This window comes from Amblyomma maculatum, chromosome 2, assembly GCF_055883805.1.
Source record: "Amblyomma maculatum isolate TAMU_Amacu chromosome 2, ASM5588380v1, whole genome shotgun sequence".
Taxonomy (NCBI): Eukaryota; Metazoa; Arthropoda; class Arachnida; order Ixodida; family Ixodidae; genus Amblyomma; species Amblyomma maculatum.
The window spans coordinates 30375769-30397405 of record NC_139345.1 but is presented as its reverse complement, the minus strand read 5'-3'; the positions used below and the strand labels follow the sequence as shown (position 1 = coordinate 30397405).

General features: G+C 47.2%; 1 protein-coding gene across 5 annotated transcripts in view; it reads right to left on the bottom strand.

The window, feature by feature from the left end:
- Nucleotides 1–21637, bottom strand: part of LOC146198275 (uncharacterized) — a 131011-nt gene that overhangs the window by 25264 nt on the left and 84110 nt on the right. For 4 of the 5 annotated variants that reach the window (XM_084593686.1, XM_084593687.1, XM_084593688.1 and 1 more), the window contains 3 exons: nucleotides 5257–5383; nucleotides 3050–3375; nucleotides 582–797 (listed from right to left, as the gene is read on the bottom strand). In XM_084593686.1, the coding sequence (XP_084449812.1) occupies nucleotides 582–797; nucleotides 3050–3375; nucleotides 5257–5383 (669 nt within the window). Of the gene's footprint in view, nucleotides 1–581; nucleotides 798–3049; nucleotides 3376–5256; nucleotides 5384–21436; nucleotides 21585–21637 lie in introns of those variants that run through there. The other variant, XM_084593690.1, reaches the window with a different exon arrangement.

Below are 21637 nucleotides of genomic sequence, written 5' to 3'. Positions count from 1 at the left end.
ATAAATAAATAAATATGTTACTTCCACACCGTACCCAGCTGTAGCAAGACATTTTGTACCTTCCACTCGCAAGCGCCCACAGCTATCCTTATGCTTCTGAGGAAATGCTGCATTCATTCTGATGCCATATTCGAGTTGATTTCATTGCTCATCACACAAAAAAAATGCTGTTTCTTTTTTTTTTTCATATGTTCTTTGCAGACAGCTGTTCGTGACAAAATGCCACTGCACATTGCGGCTGTACGTAATTTCAGCCTGCCTTAGAATAGAAATAAAAGATTTTCAAAGGTGCAATGAAAACTGGGTCAAAATCAAAAACTGCCAGGTTTTTTTTTTTTCTCTTTTTAGTTAGCTGAGCAAATAAATCTCCTGTGAGAAATGCCCCAGTCAGGCCTGGGAGAGCAGTGGCTGGTGCAGTTCTTGTGCAGGCATGAACGTGTATCTGGCAGGTGTAAATAACAAGCAAGTGTTCCTCTGAAGCCTCTGAGCTCAAAGCATGTGCAGTGATATCAAGCTGTGCGAGTCAAGGCATTCACTTTGGAGTGTGGCATGCAACGAATGCAGAAGCAGGCACCTCATACCTGACAGGGCGATGATGCTGATGGCAAGCCGCTGCTGTTGACCACAGCCTTGGTTCGGTGGTTGGACAAACTGTCGGTCGCGGAGCGCAAAGCATTGTTGCCTCCACCAGAAGAGGCCGACGACTCAGAGGAGAGCATCGAAACATTGTCCGAGAAGGCAGAGTCATTGTCTGGACTGTCGGTCCGGGGGGCTCCATTTGCAGACATGATGCCATCCTGCATATGTGCGGCAGAGAGAGACGAGTTGGAAAACCATAAGTCGCCGAGCACTTGCTACTTATTAGCTGGGAAGAAACGGGCCTTTACTTCCCGCCCACTAGGCTAGTGCACGCACAAAAAGTAAAAAAATCTGACACAAGGCTACAGATACTTATACCTTCTTTATTGCCTTATTCTGATGTATGCATTTGTGATTTTTCCCCTTAAGTTTTGCCCCAGTTTATATTATTTCACCTTATCTCTGATTCCACTTAGTTATTCACTCACCTTCTTATTTATATTCCCTTTTCTGTTCTCTTTTCGGTAGGAATCTCGGAGACAAGGCTGCCCTGCCAATTACTTTCAAATGGTAGTCACAGTGACCTTCTCTGTGCAGACATCATTGTGAAATAAACATCACATATCAGCTAGTGCACGTGTTGCGTTTCCATGCTCTCGTCTGTCATTTCTCTACTGCTCTGTGCCTCTAACTACGGCTGCCAAAACTCACCCAAGCTGCTGGCCTGGTTTGCTTTTATTTTTCTAGGACTGCCCACCCCTACTGCTGTCTCTGTGGTGTGACATCCATTTTTACGGTACCACCACAGCGTAGTTCAGTAAGGCTCCGTTTTGATTATTGTAGTACAAGAATGAACGTAGGACAAGTTTGAAGAACAATGATGAGCACATAAAGCCATCGACCCGTGTTTTTCTGTGCTACAAAAACCAGTATGCGTGACCAACTAACCCAAAAGTTTGTTTTTGTTGAGCCTCCTTTGCTGCTTGTGACAGAAAACACAGTGCAACCAGCCATAAAGCAGCTAGCAGACTGACAGTTACCATTCAAAATACTGTAACAATGAAACAAAATGAGCTGCATGAGAAGAAGTGATCACAAATCAAGCACCACACTACCAGGAATGCAAGAATGATGAGGAATACAGTGCGCATAATCAGGAATCAGTCAATTAGCTAAGATGAAAACATTATTTGTCATACTGCTTCCACAATAGCTACATTTACTGAATTTTTTTCAGGTTTGCACACCATACATTTTGCTTGTATTCCTTCATTTGACCATGCCTTTTAAGTACAATACCGATCATTAAATACTGAATCAAGCAGCTCGAGCCTAAGTATTAGGTGATGGCAAAGGTCAAAGAAAAGTAGTGACTGCGATAAGCACAGAGACACAGACTTAATAGACTGAACAATGTTAATACACTAGCAGCATATAGAATGTGTGCCATAACAGGATAGGATAGGATAGGAAATACGTTAATTTCTCTAGAAAGATCTTGTGCTAGTAGCAGAGGAGGTCCATCTTCCTTCTTCTCACAGGGTCGGTGCCCCTATTCCAGGGCTTCGCTGCTCGCTGGGAGTGCTGGATCAGACCTAGCTGGCAACCCAGATCACCGCTGGAGAGCCGGCTCTCCCATTATTTCGCACTCGGGTCTTCAAGAAAGCTATCGTTATTTCGACATTCCCACGTGATATGGTATAATGAAGGTTTGCTACCACACCATGGGCAGGTGTCCCGATATTGCAACGGGTAAATCTTGCCAGGGATATGCATGTTTGGGAATGCTCCTGTCTGCAGTCTTTGCTAGTACACTACCTCTTGTTGATTTAGATCACGATGAAGCGGCGGATAGCGGATCTGTACCCCCTTATAGTAGCTCAGAATGTCTGAGTAGATAGGGCCGACTCGCTCGAGTAGATCGTCCGAGTGGGAGGAAGATCGGCTCGTATACCCTCGAGCTACCTCGTCGGTGCATTTGTTCCCTGCTAAGTCGGTGTGTCCTGGCACCCAGTAGATGTTGTGTATGACTTTTGATGGGGTGGCGCTCTGGAGAAGCATGAGCGCGGCGCGACCTATGCAACCATTCATGTAGTTACGGCACGCTTCTCTTGAATCTATAAGAATGGTAAGGGACATGTTGCTTCGATGCCCGGCTACCACCACTAGAGCAACGGCCAGCTCCTCCACTTCAGTTACCATGCAATCCCTGACTGAGGCGCTAGCTAATTCGTTTAGGTTGGAATCAATAGCTACTGTCACTGCGCTGTTATGTGAGCTTAACAGGGTTCTCCATCATGTATGCCGCAAATATCAATACAATCTTTTTTTTCTGCAAATGATATTAGTGCACATCACCAGCATGAAATGATTTGAAACGGAAGTACTGATGCCCTTCATTTCGACTACATTTCTGAAACTTGCTTGGCAGATTGTTCTCTACAGTCTAGACAGATGCATAAACCCTTGCCTGGAAAGGACCCAAGTCCAGCTTGGTTCGGCTGCCCCCACTGGAAGAGCTGGAGCGATAGTGGCTCGAAGACTGCTGGCCTGAGTTCACCGCCACGCCAAACGGAGAAGATAGAGCCAGATTTGCCGGAATGCCCGCTGCAGCAGCAGACACGGTGGTCCCGGCAGAGGCGGGAGGTGCAAGGCTGCGCGACACTGGGCTGGTGCTGGCATTGCGGCCCAGGTAAGAACGCGAGTTTACTCCCTTCTGGTTGATCTCACGCTCAAACTGGGTCTCCAATGCACACAGTTCTCCCAGGATTGCATCCAACTCCACATCCTGGCTCTCTGAGGGAGCCACAGAAAAAACAAAGAAAGGAAAGGGCTTGTCAGTTTGAAGTATCATCTAAAAACGTTCAACAGTGTGGGCTGAATATCACACCCAAGTGCCGGAGAAACAAACTTGACAAATCTGCTTACTTGACTTAGTTGGCAACCAAGGCATAATACAGAAGACTAAGGCTTAAGTTAAAAAAGGAAGGTGCACAGAGGAGAAAGGAACACACGTGAACAACTATGCACGAAATGCTAGATGCAAACTGCCTTACGTCTGCTGTGCATTTTTGTGAGTACTTAACACAAGCCGCCCATTACACAAGGCAGGTAGCTAAAGCTTGTGCAATAATGACAGCAGTTTTCTGAACAAATCAGGAGCACTTCTACCTTAATTAGTTATTTAATATAAAAAAATTGTATTTTAAACTGGCAGAGATGATTTGCTGAATTTCACTTTCCCAACAGCGGCTTCATTCACAGTCATCTGAACAAATAATTCTGAAGGATAAGTCTGGGTGAAAATGCAGCCTGCAGCCTGACACAGAGGTACACATTTACTGGCCATGACATGGCCAGAGCAAAGGCATGGCGCTATCAGCTCACCTGAGCAACGATAACCTTGGTTGTCTCACCAGGTTCAATGAACGGAAAAAATGTGCAGAACAAAGATACCTGGCCAAATAACGCAGAGTTTGGTGCTTCTTCTGATATGCAAAACTTTTCACATTAGAACTTTTCACAAATTCAGAGGTATAAGAATTAATCCTTGTTCCAACTGGTTCAAACTACATAAAAAAACATTCACGTCTTCTCTCAACGCTCACAGCATTCTTTTATCGTGCCAATGATACTGCAACAATCTGGTGAACGTGGCATGATTGCGGAAGTCCTGAAGAACTGTGCATTGCCAAAAAATGCTAGGCAACGCAGACATAGAAGGAGTGGCTGCACTGCTAACTCTTGCTACTTTCTGGTTACACGATGTTACAGAACAGCAAGCATATCACCTCAAAGTTATATCGCCTCCTGCGTCATAGAAGCAGCAAGGCAGTCCCTCCCCTTTTTTGTGGTGCTAGCAGTGCAAATAAAAAAATAATAAAAGAAGGTGCCATACACAACGCCAGCAAGTGCTAGTCTGGTTCATCGTATTGTTCCTAACCAAGCTGTGGTACAGTGTGAAGAAAGGTGCAAAGCACGTGGAACACCATAGAATCAATCTTGTTCTTCACTGTCCAAATAAATGGTCAAAGTGTGAAAGCTTTAGTGTAAAGCAAAATATGATTACCTGCTGAGAGCTAGTTTGGTTCAAACTTGAAAAATGGCATGCTCATATTCTCCATTTCATGCCTTTTGTTATTTTCTTTCCTGTCACCTCTGGCATGTTCAGCTCTTGCTGAAAATATGCAGCTGAAAAAGTTTGCCTCTACAGTATGCAGTGGACTTGTTTTGCATCACCAGTATTCAAAATCTCTCACACTGATTCCTCCAGACAACGGGACTTCCATAGTTGCTATTGGGGACCCACTTGCAAGCACAATCCCCTGATCTACATATTTCTGACAAAGGCTGTATATGCTGACTACTGATCAGTAGAGGGCACAAGGTGATTGTATCCTGCCATTCGTCGTGAGTATTGACTCAAGACGGGACACAAAAACAAGCATGCCCTTGTGTAAAGTTGCACAAAAAGCAATGCACCTTGCTTCTTAAAGAAACACAAGAGCTCACATTCGAGAATGATGAAGCTGTCAAACAGATTTGCCATGCTTTTGTTTCCAGCATTAAACAACAATAACCTCATCCCTTTCCAATTAATGCATAATGAGTGCAGTGCTGTGGAGGAAACAGGGTGTTCCACACAGTTATGTGTTTTGTAAACAAGCTGCAGCAGACCTTCCAGGTTGACCATGGAGAAGCGGTAGCCATCTAGCCGCGGGGTGGAAGCCAAAGCTGCATCCGGTGCTGCGCCATGCCCCGTACGGCCAGTTCGAACGTTGGCACAGTCCACCCCATCGATGCCCTACAAGAAAGCAAGGCAGAAGAAGAAAAAAAGTTGACATCAGAGGCGTAATCTTTATGAGGTGGCCGTGCATCAGCCCAGCCCAGTTTATACAACAATGAAAAGGTGTGCTCTGCTAAGAAGCATGGACCAAGGAGGAGTTGGGTGAAGTCCCTTAAACTGTTCTTTAATGTTATGAAAGACAAGCACAAGCAATGCTTTCTTCAGCAACTTGGCCATATGGCAAAAGAGGACATATCTTTAACAATGTCAAGTTCTGCACACAACAACTACATTATCACTGGCTTGAGAAAAGACTGGAAAATGCAAGTTACTTAATTTTTTACACTGATAGCTGATGCCCTTTCAACACTTGCACGAAGACTTATAACATATTGCTAACTGAAAGAAAAATGAAGCCAAGAACACCTGACAATATGTAGTATTTTATCCACTGCTGTTCACTAAGTGGTAATACTAAGACCAGTCAGATTGAGATAAGTGTTCCAAGGTCACAACTCCTTTTTACTAAAAACAGAGCTAGCATAAGCCAGGAAACCTTGTACTAACAAAATATAAGTAGCAGCATCTTTTGGGAATTTCGATAACAGTATGTTTACCCTTTTTTCCCGGCTTCGGTTTCAACAGCCAGTAGCCGAACTACCGCAAAATTCTGAGCAAGTGCTCCAACTATTCAAGAGCGTCGCTATAACAGCACAGCACTGCTAATATCACACTTCCGGCAAAGCATCTGCTTGTTTTGTTGAGAGATTTCTTGTGTGTGCACTGACGGAAAAGGGGGGCTGGGGCTGTACTATAGCTTACCAAGATACTTTGTTGGGCGAGTTGGTACACATTCATTATTAATTTAAACAGTGCGAACAAGAAGACAAAGGACAAGATAAAAGGAAGCAACAGTACAAGCGCTTGTACGGTGGCTTCCTTTTATCTTGTCCTTTGTCTTCTTGTTCACGCTGTTTAAATTAATTATGGCTGTACTATAGCCTTTCTCAAATGTGTAGAGCCCAGGGGGTCTGCTTCTGATCCGTGTGGTGGCGCTGATTTAGTATTAGTGGAGGGTCTTTCCAATAGAGAGGATAGGATAAAAAAATTTCTTATCAAGAGATTCAGAACACTGGAAATGTGTTACAAGTACAAACTGCACAAAGTGGCTTAGAAGAAGACCCGCAAGGTTAACATCTTTTTTTTTTACCGCAGGTGCTTCTCTGGTATCTTTAGGGTTCAAGGATAAGCATGTAAAATCTTCAGTGGGTGGTGGTGATGCTACGGCCTTGCTTGTTTTCACCTGCAAATCTCTGTCCAGATATCCTAGCCCCTCCACTTGGCATACCATGGTTCAGGCCTAGATAATTTGAATGAGAGGAAGCATGTCCTAGGAACACTGTTGGAGGATGCGTGACACACCCCAGAAGAAAATGGAAACTTGGCAGACTCTTATCAGGGGTACCCATTTCATGTGGGAAAGCACATTTCCAGCTGAATTTCCAGCAGGAATGCGGTTTTCCAGTTGGAAGTGGACGCGAGTCCAGCTGGAGCTGATTGGAAGACTGAAAGTGTAAACTTTTCAGTTGGAAGTAAGAACCATTCTGTTTATATTTTTTTATTGCGAAAGCAGTTACTATGCTAGGTAGAACCATCCTTCACGGTAGCCCAGGGCTCGCCACGGAGCGCGCCGCTTGACCTTGAACCACCGCCGCGCCGCCGCCATGGCAACGCCGTTGCCGTAGTAACGCAATGACGTTCGCTCGCTATCTCCTCTCTCACCCTTGCGCTGGCTCCGCGGCGGTTCCGCGAGGTGGGGTATATAGCGGTGAGCTACGTGTAGGCTGATCTTTCACTCCATGGATGCCACCGATGAAGAGCCTATGCTCTAGCTCACTTTACCTATGCTAAGTGACTCTGAAGCCAATTCCTGGAGTTCTAGTGGTCTCCGGCCCCTAGGCAAACGAGAACGGTGGAGCGTAACAAGACGACGCATATGGCCAATGAAACAAAAGAACGAGAAGAATGGTTACAGAAACGAAGAGTCGCCAAAGCAGCTAGGCGAGCCGATTCGAGTTCGGAGGCGGATATGCCGAGAGACTAAACCTCTGTCTTCATTGATAAATCAAGCATAACCGAGCTAAAGCAAGGGAGAGCCACCCATAGTATTGCTTTCGCAAGCCTTTAGCTTAACCAGAGTTAAACCACAGCCATTTTTTATTTTACTTTTGTAATCTAAAAGACCCCAGGAGGGGCATTGCATGAGGGGTGGGCATTCACAACTAAAACAACAAGAAATGGTCCATATTCTGCACAATGCCTATACAGAGGGACTAAATAGAAATTTGACATAGGTACTGCAACGGTTACAAAAGCAATAGTAACAAAAAAAAAGGTCAACAGGCGACGAACATTGGGTGGAAATCTGGGGCATGCATTGGAAAACAAGAAAAAAACTGGAAACTAAATACCAAGTACAATAGAACAATGTTTCAGTAGATAGATACCGGAAACTAAGGTGCGTAAATAGATTTCAATGTGTCTTTCAATTTAGTCATATCTTCAATAATTACAGCGATGTTGGGAAGGCGTTCCAATCGTTTACTGATCATATGAAGAAAGACAGTGCAACTTTTTCGGTTTTTGGAAGGACGTATGACACCTGTTGACTGTTTTTGTGAAGAGCTGGAAATGGGGAGTGTTTCTTGATGTAGGCGCTTGATCGGAGTGAATAGTGAAAAAGAGCTAAACTGGCTAACTTTCGGTGATGCTTAAGTAGGGATAAGCTGGCACAGTTGTTTACACTAGTGTACGATGAAAAATCAGAATAGACATGTCTATTCTGATGTCTAATCTAACGGCACGATTTCAGATAGTTCAATACTATCAAAAGGTACTGTTGCTGTGGGTTCCAAACTGCGGCGACTAGAAATGTCATGAAGTAATGAAGGCATGTCATGAAGACGTGAAGTCATGATCTAGACCAGCTAGACATGACTTCTAGTTCAATAATACACATGGGATAAACAACTCCCATCTGGAAATCTGGTCTTTTCTTCACCTGGATATATATGTGCCTGCTTTGATAGTAGTACAGAGGCGTACAACCGAAGCATGTTGATTGTGAGTCGGTTATAATGTTCCGGATTCTGATGTCCCCATTATTCGTGGGTTGACAGATATGCACCGAAAGGCAAAACAAATGCTTCCATTACCACTGCCACATGCACTTCACAATACTGATATTGTGGAGGCAGCGAAAGGCGGAGCTGCTCTTTTAAGTTTGTAAAATGCATCAAGGAACAGGCCTGGCCACAAAATGTATGATGCAAGCAGCTTACAGATGTCACACCAAACGCCCTTTTCCAAGAAGCCCGTAAACGGACAAACACCTCATCACACCGACCGAAAATCATCTGAAATCAGAGTTATATAGAGGAGAAGAGCCGCTTGTTCTCTCCAATACTCTTTTCACAAGAAAATGCGGCTCGTTCAACAGGTCGCAAAGTGAGCCCACCATAGGCAATCGAGAGGCCACGCAACGTGCAGAGCAGACATCTCTCTTCTCTGCACATGAAACAAGAATGAGAAGGAGCTGGTGGTCATACGTCAAGGGAAACGAGCAGGCTACTCAACGACTACCCGCTATACGATCCAAATCGCAAAAACACAAGAATGGATTACAAATATGACAATCACTCGCCCCTCCTGCGCAGCCCACGGCGTACATGTTTGGCCTAAGTATCAAGAGCACCCAATGATTTCCTTACACACCTAAAGATTCTGCACTCCCCCACCCCTTCCCCCATGCTTTCGTTTTCCCACAATGGCGTGCTTTATAATCGCCTTCCACTCCTTTCTCTCATCCTCGGTGCGCCAACAAAAATAGCACACACGGTACACTGAAACAAGCGGACGGTACTGCCTTTTTTTTTTTTTTATGTACGCCGGAAGTCACGTGACATCACTTGGCGCACAAGCAGCACGAGGCTTTGCAGACGATCCGCTTGCTCCTAAGCCATATGACGGTCCAGTGGGAAGTTTCGAATCCGTTCTTTTGAGGCGAAATTAGAAGGGAAATGTGCAAACCGCACCGCCAGCGAAACGACACGTGCGGCGGCGGCAGCCACGCGAGGCGCCATGGAGAAGGGGCCCCGAGCACCTACGTATATTTAGCAGCGCCAGATGACGCGCGGTGCACTCGGGAGAACTGCGGTGGAGACACGCGACGGGCTGCGAGAACAGCTTCCCGGCACGGCTATCTATAGGCCGTCGCTTCGATACACTCCCAAGTTCACAGCTAGCAGCATCCCCTGAATAGCGTTCCGCCACCATAAGGTTCATCAGGGGTTGTCCAAGGTAGATGGGTTGTCACTGCTGTCTCTGCGGCCAACGTGGAAACACTGCAGCTGTCTAGCCGACTATCGAAATCTGTTAATCCAGATCATTCCATGCTCTGCCACGTGTCTTCTGCGAGAAGGTCCGCCGTGGGCAGGATTCGTGTTAGTCTCAAAGGTATGCCTACGATTACTGATACTGATACGCGCTGTATACAAATCACGCCGATAAAAAATCACAATAAACACTAGCCTCTGCGTAGTGCTGCGATTCATGCTACGCGCCTCGACCCGCATTTGGTACCACGTGTCTGGGAAGGTGAGAAATTTCGTGGGCGGTTCCCATGGAGGAAAAAAAAAAAAAAAGGCTAAGGAGCGAGCGAGCGGCAATGCCCTTGAAGCTTAGTCATAAAAAAATAAAAGAGGGGGCGAGTCGGTCCTCACGTGATTAGACCACATGATAGCGTGCGGTGATATTAAATAGTGATCTCTACAACAGCTGAGCGCGCGCGCGCATGCGCGAATCGGCGCCGCGCGGGGCTGGCCTAGGCTGGCCGCCCGCGCAGCACCGGGGAATCGTCGCGGTGACCCATGCTCGCCACAGCAAAGAGCCGCGCGCCCACGCCAGGGCTATCAGACGCATCCATTAAAACATACCGACATAAAGACATTAGAGACTGACTAGGAAAGCGAAAAAACGGGAGAGGGAACGGCTTCATCGGCACTTGGCTTCGGAAGGCTGGCCGCGTGCCGTCAGGCTCTCTTTCATGGCGGTTCCTGAGTATTCAAGACCTGTGCAGAGTAACATTCTGTGAAGACGCGAATTAAAGTCGACACCGCTGCGAAACAACGGATAATAGTGAGCACGTTTGACACGGCTACGCACTTATCCCGTAATGGGGCTTGTGATCAGAGAAAGCCCGAGACAGACCTCGAAAAGCGACAGTTCTAGCTTTTCAGTCAACGCCTCAATATCTCGCGCCATGCGCTCGCGGCCCGTGCCCATCTTCTTCTTCTCCCTCGTTGTAATGCCCATCGTATATTTACACTTCTTTCAATTTCGCCTCTGTGCGCCAGGGGACAACGCGGCAAATTTAAACTTGGGTTTCCTAATCGCGCTCCGGGCAAGACCTGCAACAGATGGGCGCATTCCCTTTGAAAGAGGTGGCCGCGGGTGCCACAAGACTCGTTTCTTTTGTTTTTGTTTTTTTTTTTCGCTACTTCCGACTTGCTGCCTCTAACGTTTCTTCTTTTTAATGAGCACTACAGGTCCCGTAAAAAGGTGTCCGTCCGTGTGAACCCCCGGTCGGCAGGTGACAAAGTAGGGCGAAAAATCCCGCTTCAGAGAAGTGGGAGGCATGTGGCACGGTGTGTCACGGCGACATATATGAACTGGACCACATCACCCCTCTCACACGGTCTGCACATGCCAGCGGCTGATCCGCCCAAGAAGAGCGCTAATATATATATATATATATATATATATATATATATATATATATATATATATGACCATTTTTATTATTTTACGAAATTTCACGTGATAGAAAGCGCCGAGCAGGAGATACATGAAGCGAAGGAGCGGCGGCCTCCACCGCGTATCGATCGGCTCGACGCGAAAACCAATGTGATCAACAACTCTGACGACCTCTGGCGCTGCATGGTTATACACAACACACACGAAAGAGAATTAAACCAAGACGTTCACACAGATGATGCACTAGCTACCAACTGCCTGTTTTTGTAGTACGAAGAAGAATGCATCACAAAAAACGTAGAGGTCGTCGGAGTCGTATAGCCAACTAGCCCGCTCGCAAGTACTAGCGATCAACAAGTCTACCCACCAGCGCGTTGCTCCTGCTGGGACCCGGACAGCGGGACGACAGCGAAAGAAAGAAGGGAAATCGGAACGGAAAAAAAGAGACGCAAAAGGTCACAGTTGCAGCGACGCACGATTAAAGCAAGACGCCACACACGATAGCCGCAATGGCCAGCAGTCGCTGAACATGAGGACAATTAATGGAAGCTACAGCGCCAATACGAGCGCCGTCTCCTTCTTGGCAGCGGCTGGGTTCAGATGTCACAGCCGCATCTGCTGCGACGAAAGATGGGGGACCGACCGGGAAAAGGGAAAGCGAGAAACGAGAAAAGGGCGAGGTCGAGAAAAGGCGACCCCTCCTGCAGTCAGTTTCCGATGGCCAGGAACCACCAGAAAGCAAGAATAAATATGGATGGCCTGACGTGGAGAAGAGGAAAGACGTCTTCGCCGGTGGGGGAACGCACGACACGCGACCGCCGTCTGGGCCGCGCGTGCTGGCGCGACCCGCCGACGTGGCTCGGTGCCCGTGACCCTGCAGAGCGCCCCTCTCGGGGCGCCCGACAGTCTTCAGCCGCTGCTTCGAGCGGGAGCTGTGCACCCCCCCTCCCCCACTCTCGTGTGCGCCGCCCTGTCGCGCGCTTCAACCGCCTGCGCTGGCCTCCCGAAATAAAGCACAGGCCCCGGAGAGACATCTGCCTCCACACCAACGCGGCGGAGGCGACGCCCGACCGCCGTGTAACGACCCGAAGAGAGCAAACTCGAGTGCAGATTGTCACATTCAATAACAGCTTGTACAAGCGTTTTAAAAGGGTCGAAAACGAAATACAAATTCCAGCATCATTGCCAGCATCATTCCTGATGCTCGGTTACGTAGGTAGCCATTGATGATAACGTGCCCTTGGTGGGAGAATTTTCAAATTCAATTTTGTCCCCAATGCAAACATCATCACATATCCAGAGAGACACATGTCACTGTTATTACAGACAAAAGTTGGATGCACTACGGAGGATACACTTCGTACTGCCCACTTCTACTCCTGTGTGCTTTGTTCCTGTGGTGCTATGTTGTGGCTCCTTACCAACATCCCCAAGTTTCCACCCCTTTACAAACGAGGTTCACGCCGACAGCCTCGGTCAGGGAGGGTTGCACTCTTGCTACTCTTGCCACCAAATGCGATCAAAAGCCGAACGCAACGCACACAGCAGCCAGAAAGGTACCGTCGCCATTTTGGCTCGCTTATCTGGCAGGATTGTCGATATATATATATATATATATATTGATACAGTGCTGAGGGAATAGTCCATTTACTTACTTTTTAATGCTACAGCATTAGAAGCATCACTAGGGAAAAAAGTGTGGCCAGTCATAGGAGTGGCCCATTGGCTGGATAGAAACGCGTCACCAGGCCAGATAATGCCTACTGGTTCGACGATGTGACGTGCTACCAGACTGGAAGTGAGAACTACACTCTTTATATGCACCTTTGCTGCGTCCACGCCGAAACCTTTAGGCACCTTCGCGGTAACATCTAATCAGCAGTTAGGTGACCCGAAGATGTCTGGTTGTGGTACGCATGCGCAACTGCGCAAGGATGAAATAATATCACAAAGACGCGGGGCAAAGGCACCAAAAGATTGTAAAACTGTCTATCGTACGGCAACACATATTAAAGTTGGGTGTCTGTGTGAATTCTTCGTTGTCTTTTCTTTTTGAGACTGAGTAGAGTAATCTCATAACAAGAGGTTGAGTGAAGTTGCCAGTGCCACCTGAAAAGTTGAGGCGAGGGCGCAAAAGTTTTGTTGTGGTGAGGGTGACGTCTTCGAGATCAAATGCCCGTTTTTTTTTCCCTGTGGAGAAATTGACGCCGGCGTGTACATCGATTGCAGCATTCCAAGGCCAAGGACGTAAATAACGGTGTCGCCGTCACCAGCCGATTTGGAATTTCGGAAGCAGGCTTCGATACCCCGACTGCTTTTTTGTCTTCTTTTTTAATGTGAAAACCCTTCTTGTCTCAACAGTGGCATCGCCAGTGTGTCGGCAGAGCCTGTCGTCGGAGTGTGTTCGCAACTGCTGACACTGAAGGAGAAAAAAAAAAAAAAAAAAAAAAACCATGTCATGCCAGGAATCGAACCACCATAGTTCCATGTCCGAGTGCCTTAAACACTACGCCGACTTCCGGCGAACGTAGCAATAATCGTCTTTGTGTAGCATAAGGGCGCTGTAGAGCGGTGAAGGAAACAAAGAAATAATTTTTTTTAGAAAGGTCAAATAAAATGAAATGTTAAAAAAAATAGTAAAAATGAAGACGCGTAAACGCTTTCGCATCACTACTCCTAAGCAGACTTCAGTGCCAGCAGGAATGTTTTTGTTCGCCGAACCCAGAGGCTAAGCTGCACGTATACCATAATTTCAAAACTATGGTTCCGGAAACCTTTTCGGTGTAGACGTCACTAGCTGTAATCGAATAAACGGAGGGTTTATTAGTCTTTTTTTTTTTTTTAGCAATAAAGGCATACTTTGCTGCCGGACAAATAACTGGTATAATCGATGTTTGCTAAGCGTAGAAAGATGAAAGACGCGGCCACTGAACGAGTCGTGACCAGAAATGGCCGGCGAGAAAACGCTTCGCCGGGTGTCATGGCGGCCTAGACAGCCGTGCGTCGAACATAAGCGATTTATCGACATCGAGACCTCCAGGATGGCCTCGCTCGAGCATGTAGCAGTGAGCGCCGCGAGGAACGTTGCGTTACACCTTTTCAATTTTCCAGTCGATTAACGCCCCGTTGCCCTCGGTCTGCAAAACCTGATGCCTCCGCAGATTACTGAGACACGCCGTTTGCAGAACAGCTGTAATACAACGCGGTGCGCCTCGGCGTTGTTAGCGCAAGGCGTTTAATCACGAGCGCACAACGTTTGTTTTTGGTCCTATACCTTCAAGGCCTACTATGCACACCAGCTTTACAGCCGAGAGCGATTATAAGCAAATACTATGGAGCAATATATTGATACAAAAACGGAGCCACGCGCTAATACATGTGGGGACGTTAATTATGTGCCATTAGTAAAGTGCTCCTGAACTGGGTGTGCCAACAACTCGTGCGGAAAGCGACTCCATTCATGTCATGACTGCGACAAAAATGTCTGTAAAAAAAAAAAAAAAAAAAAAAAAAAGATTAGCTTTGCACTATTCCGACGTTTAGAGCGTGACCTAATCAATATATAAACAAATCATGTTTAATACAAAAATTAATATAGCGGAATAAAGAATTAGAAATGCTGGGATAGAGGCTTGTTTTCGTGACAAGTACACTCGCACTTCGGTTATAATTCCAGGGCCAAGGGAACAGAGCTGGCTTTTGCCATTTCTGACGAATATATTTCGGTCTCCAGCAAGCACTTGTTTTTTCTTGTCCCCAGTGGTTGCTGTTATTTAACGCTGCTTAGTGGTGCGAGCGCAGCAGCGGTTTCGCGTACAGCGGGGTGCTTATAGCACGTTGAGACATCCGGCGCGCGTGCGCGAGTATGTAGGTCAAACTTTGTTCGGTTTGGATTGGTTTATGGGGTTTAACGTACCAAAGCGAATCAGGCTATGAGCGACGCCTATTGGAGGGCGCCGCAAATTTTGACCACCTAGGTTTCTTAAACGTGCACTGGCATCACACAAGTAGCACATGGACGCCTTGCTTTTCGCCTCTATCGAAAAGCGGCCGCCGCGGTCGGGATTCGATCCCGCTTCCTTGGGCACATCACAGTCAAGCGCGCCCTAACCACTGCACCAGCGCGGCGGGTTTGTAGGTCATACCGCTATCGAAGTAATAATTCCGTCTTTAGATCTGTAAGCTCGCCTGTTGTACACCTTATCATTAATGATTGGGATTCGTTTGCAGGGTATCAGACGATATTACAATAGAAGAGGAAATGGAGGTGTGTCTGGTAAGTGCACGCGCATTTTTTTTTCTTTTTTTTTTTTTTTTTTTTTTTTTTTTTACAGTGCCCACGTTGTCTAGTTGAATGGGTTGCAGACATGCAATGTAGGAGAAGTTCACAAAAATATTGACACGGAAAGCGAAATTCACAAATAACTGCATCTGCCAAAATAAGAACACCAACCCCAATAAAAGCAAATCACTACCATCCACGAGGGGTCGTTAAGACAATTTCATTTTAATCGCCATTAAAATGGAGAACACAAAGAAATGCAGAATTAAATTATTTCGTTAATGGCAGACTGTCATGATTAAAGCAGATACGACAAGCGTGCTGTACTACGGAACACAGTCAAAGGTATCGACAGTGCCATTTACAAAGACATAACTTGGAGGTTACCCTTCTAGTTTTTGTGTGCTTTTTTTTTCTACTCCTCTGAGCTATTCCTATACGCCCACTGTATACATGGCTACGAGCGTTTATATTTTTATCAAAAGAAAACAGCGTTACGGGATTTGGAAGGATCCATGAACGATGTTCTGTTGCTTTCCCCTCCACAACGCCGATCGCCGCATAACCTTTGATAACTTCGTGACCGAATTCGCGTCGTTTCTCAGCAACAATAACATCCACCACGCTCTGCAGCCAGCAGAGCTGGCACCATATGCGAGCAATGCGGACATGCCACGCTCAAAGGGAAGCCGCTTTTGTTAGATCCCCTTCACAGTTGCCAGTCACATCTCGTTGGCGGAGCTGACCGCAGACGCCTTGTAAGATCAGCGTTTTGCTCCCTTATGAACTAATCGTCGCCGGTGCCCAATTGTTGGCTCTACACCATAACTCCAGCTGCCGCCGCTCATCAGAACGCTTCTTTAAAGTGCCCGCCGGAAATCACAAACAGACCCTTGGAAAACGACATGCATGCAATGAGGTCACGCAATGAGGTAAGCTCCTTACGCTATATGCCATGCACGCAGAGAAGAGAACCGAGACGGCGCGTTTCGCAGAATAACCGCAGTGTAATAATAATAATAATAATAATAATAATAATAATAATAATAATAATAATAATAATAATAATAATAATAATAATAATAATAATAATAATAATAATAATAATAATAATGTCAGAGACGGCGCCACATGTACAGCTGAAACTGCAGCTTCCCGTGCTTTCGTATTATGTTCTCATGATTGATCATGTTGAAAAAGAATATATATGGTGGCTCGGTGTCAAAAACGTTCAGTTACTGAACCCAACCGATCGAATTCGAACCCAACCGGTTCGAATCCGCTCAGACCTTTTTTTTTCCTTCCTGTGAAAGCGGTACAAGAGCTCGTTTGCAGTTACTGGCGAACAAGAAACCACTCGGGAGGTTCGCGCGTGGTTGTGACGTCACGAAACAACCCAGCCAATCAGAGCCAATCAGAGCTAGTGCACAAACAACGACGGTCGGACAAGGTTCTTGGTCAGTGGTGGTGAGCATACCAGCGTATTCGCATTAAAAAGGAAAAAAAAATCAAAACAGCATATTAGAGGCCGGGTTATGGCCAAGGGAGTACGACTCAATGTGATATACTGGGTGTTGAATCGGTGGACGATATCGTTAAACTTAGATGCGGTCACGCATGCGCCTCAGCGGCTGAGGCGATAATTCAGTAACGCGTGAAGGAGATGGAAAGCTGCGGTCATATCGATGACACTGTTTTGTCTTCGCCAAGTTCCAAGTTGTCAACGTCAAAAGGTTAATGCCAGATCAGACAACCGAACTATATCGAGAATGGGCCGAACGAATGGTACTCAATTTTTCTTAGTGCTTTAGTGCATACATTGCCAACGTGTCTCTGCCAATTTAGGCGTGAAGTATTTGAATGCGTCGATGCGTGTTAGCGCCTAATTCCACCAACTGAAACACTTCGGCCAGTGATGCATCCGCCGTGGCGTCAAACTGGCAATCTCTCTCGTGCGCCCACCCGACTCGCAGCTTTTAACTCTGTGGCTACGTTTTTCGATGTCGCTGTGCTGCTGCTCTAGCAGAAAAGTCTCCTCGCAAGTCTCCCATTTGACTGTGCAGGACATCGCAATCGTCCCCTCTACCGGAAGAGACATAAGTACAGCGCAAGCAACGAGTGTTTAGGGATAAGCGGTTTCTACAAACGTTGAAATCCGAAGTAGTACGGGACAGAGTGATTGTGCTTTTAAACTCGACCCAGAGAGACTCTCGGCACTCCGGGTTTAGTTCGAAGATCCCCCGTAGGGCGGAGGCCAACGGCGACATTAGAGGGGGGGGGGGGGGGGGGGGGGGGGGGGTGACTCTTGCTCTTCGCGCCGTCTTCCTGCAGGGCGGGAAGTCGTCAATCAATGCCGCCGCAGTCGTGGCCCATGAATAACGCGCGCGCTGCTGTCGCTCTTGGCACCGATCAAGGCGCACCACACATCGCCGCGGCGGCGACTTCGCAGAAGAGTGTGGCCGATGCTGCGCTTCTCTGCAGCGCGACAGACGTCGAGCCGAAATGTTCGGCCTACTGTGTACAACCGTGGGCAGGCTGACGAGAAGTGACGGAGTGACGAACAATGGCACCGTGCAGCCACGAGCCAACAATGACGACATACTACGCCCCCGCAGAGAGACTGCTAGTCCTGCGTTTTGTTCCTCGTACAACGAACCTGGGATGCAACGTTTGCGAAGGAACGCTTAAGAAACAAGGCGACGGAAGTGGAACTTGTGGAAAATATTTTTTTTTTTTTTCAACATTATAGACAGCACTCGAGGACGGATCGCATAAGCTATGTTTGCATGAACTCGACAAAAGTCGAGTCGTGTCCTCTTTTAGAGGAAAATTTGTGTAGAAACAGAGAAAGAGTAGAGAGCTATAGCTGTAATCACGAGTTTTCCTCTAAAAATTCGCTCTTTCTCTCGAAAAATCAAAACGACCTGCATTCTGTCAAGTTCATATGACGCGCAACAAAGGCATGCCCCTCGTCTCGCGTAACGACTGCGACCATTCAAGTCTGCTCGCTTGGAGTGAAACTTGTCCTAGTAGTTTACAGGTGGCCTTTAGCGACTGCCGGCTCTGCAAGCCAGATGACCGCATTCTCTCCAGGCAGGCGAAATGAAGAAACTTTAGCCCAGAGACAGGTGCCCGGCGCCCGGATCCTTTTCACTCCTGTAACATCGACAAGAGTGGCAGTAAAGCAGACGCAACCAGGAAGACAAGAACCGTCACGGAAAGTGACTACTGGCAAACTGCTTCCACAGTAAAGAGCGAGATGTACAGGAAGAAGCGCTGAAGCGATCCCGAGTCAAGCAAGCCGTGAAATTTCACTCCACTTAAGTTATCCCACTTCCGGCACCACCGCGCATCGCGCCCTACATGCTCAGTGACCGCGCGGTTATAACTATCGGATCGGTCACGGAGAACTCGGAAGTAGCGGTGGGGAACCGAAAGGAGCGTCAGTTGAGCCGGTTGCCATGGCTACGTATTGCCAGCCCTATGTCTTTCAACGCCGTGACACGGCCCGCACCCGTTTCCGTTCGGAGCGCCGCCAGCAGGCAAGGATTTATACGCTTCAGAACATATGCGAAGGCAGAGAGAAGATGAAACGCTTGATTCTTCTCTATTCGAATACAGATGAAAGTTAACGAAGATGGGCCAATATAATATTACCCATCAGCAGCACTTGCGCGCGCAAACATGGACCTACGCGTGCATGAAGAAAAGTGGACACATTTCCCCTCTAATTTGGCGCTTGCTAGTCGCACACGCGGAGACAACCAAGAAGACGCCGGTGACAGCCGAGGGGGCACGACGTCACACATAGAGTTCCTTACACTAGCTAGAGGGAAAGCTGAGGGCGCTGCACTTCAGTCACCATGGGCGCGCTAAGAATCATGGGCCGGTGTGCTACTTGGTGCGGGACAGTCGGTTTTTCTCGGGTACGTGGAGTGGCGTTACTGCGATGTTTCTTTTTCGTCATCATCATCATCTGAAAGTGCGTACATAGACCGCGAAAGCCATAGTAGCGAAAGCGCAAAAACAGACGTCGCCAATAATTGGTTTCTGTTTCCCGAAATGCCACTAAAAACTTCCTTAAGTGATTGCATAACCATGAATATTTTTATAACGTTTCTATATTTCAAAGTTTACCTATTAAGTGTGCTGCTCAAAACTAAGCAAAGAGCCATCGCTTATATTGGATAAATCTCACACTGACATGCTGTTTCTCTCTTTTTGCAATTTATAGTCACAATATTCAATCTTAGGACATTATTTACGGTAAAACAACATTTATCTTTGCATTAGTTTTGGCCAAAAGTTGTAGTTCTGCACTCGGTAGCTCTCCGGCCCACGATGCTTTGAGCGTCCATGGTGGCTGAACTGGCCGTCTGGAAACTCCATGTAAACTCCTGTAGACGGCAGCACAGATTTCCCTCTAGGTAAGAGTAAGAAACTCTATGACGTCACATGAACCAGCGACGAAGAGGGTGGGAAGATGGCAGTGCTACAGCATTATGCTGGTTCAGGTGGGAGGATGGGCACAGGCGGTGATCGCGAGAGGCTCGCTGCTTTCGTGTTCCAAGCGGAGAGTGAGGCTAAAACCGCATGAGCGGCGGCGGTCAGTGAACCCGGCCCTATCACGAGCGCCCCCGGGGTTCGTTGCTGCCTCTCGGCCACCCTTTTGGCCATGCTGGGAGATATGAATCCTCTCTGCTCCCGCGAAAACCGGGAAACACCTCCTCGAAGACTTCACTGCTGCCGATATGAGTGCACTTGTTGGGTCTACAAGCAAAATAAATGTTTGTACCGGCAGGGTTAACTACCTAGTATGTTTATCTTCGGGGAACACTACATAACTACGGCTGTTAACTGTCCGGCACGAGATAACCATGTCGTGAGGCTAAGTGTCTGAATAGGAGCGAGCTGGATACTGAGGAACGTCTGAAGATCATTCCTGTAGGCATTCAAGATGAGAACACGAGAATGCGGCCTCTTTTCACTGTCGCCCATATCACATAGGAGCGCACGTCCATGGATCACGCTGGTGCACAGCCAGGTGGCCAACACGCATGAGGCGCTTCTTTAGGAGATGGACGACGCATTCGTCATCTGTTTCGTTACGTAAGCCAGAGTTCAGGCGCTTCTTCTAATTGCACCGGGAAGCGCTCTGATTTCACTGATCCAAGCGCCTGCTTTCCCTCGGCCTTCGCGTCAACTTCGCCTGAGGCCACAGAAGCTGCAATTGCTTCATCACCGCTGGTCCCGGGCATTCGGGAGCAGCGAAGTAGGCCTTCATCTTTAGCCTGTGCGGTATATGACATACCACATCGCATTTAACAGCGCCGTCGGGGTCATGGCCGTTCGGTCGCTCGCAAACGTCGCACCCGCGCGTACGTTAAATTGCTGTCGATTACAAGCTAAAAGAAGAAAAAAAAAAAAAACAGCAGTTAGTAACAATGGGTCATGCTTACCGGGAACCGTATTTCCCAGCTGAGCAATACAGTTAGAAAATAGCCCATAAGTTCGTCTTGAGAATACCAACAATAATCGAAAAGCGCTTTCTTTCTTCATGGGAGGGGGAAGGTGAGGGGGTAGTCAAACAAACCGGAGGCATCAAATAATTTCGCCTTTTGACGTGCTTCTCGTTAAGACCAAAGCAAAAAAAAAAAAATAATAATAATAATTAACAAAGGCCTGAATTTGCGCGGAGCTTCACCGTAGGCAGCGACTATATAGACAAATAGCACTGACGAGCAAGGGTGAATGGTAATATAAGGGAATAGCTCCTGTCAGTTAAATATCAAGTACGAAAAGAAATAAAAACGGAGTGCGACGGTGGTCCGAGATGTTTTCCTTTCTTCTTGTTTTCCTTGCCGGATGGCGCACAGGACGGAAAATTAGGCTCCGTAGAACATCGAAGCTGCTCCCGGCGTCAATGATTTTGGGTCAGTGCAGTTACGCCAAGGGCACGTGTTAGAAGTACTCACCGTTTAATAAGGAAGCTGTTTCAACACAGGCCTTGAAATGGGTTGAAAAAAAAATACATCATGCCCTGAAGCACGATCTCATGCCGTCAGCAACTATGCACATCAGTGCATGCAATACGAACAGTGCCTCGGGAACGGCGCCAACGCCAGAAAGAAAGAAAGGCGTACACCTGAACGAATAAATCTTGGCTGCCGCAGAGT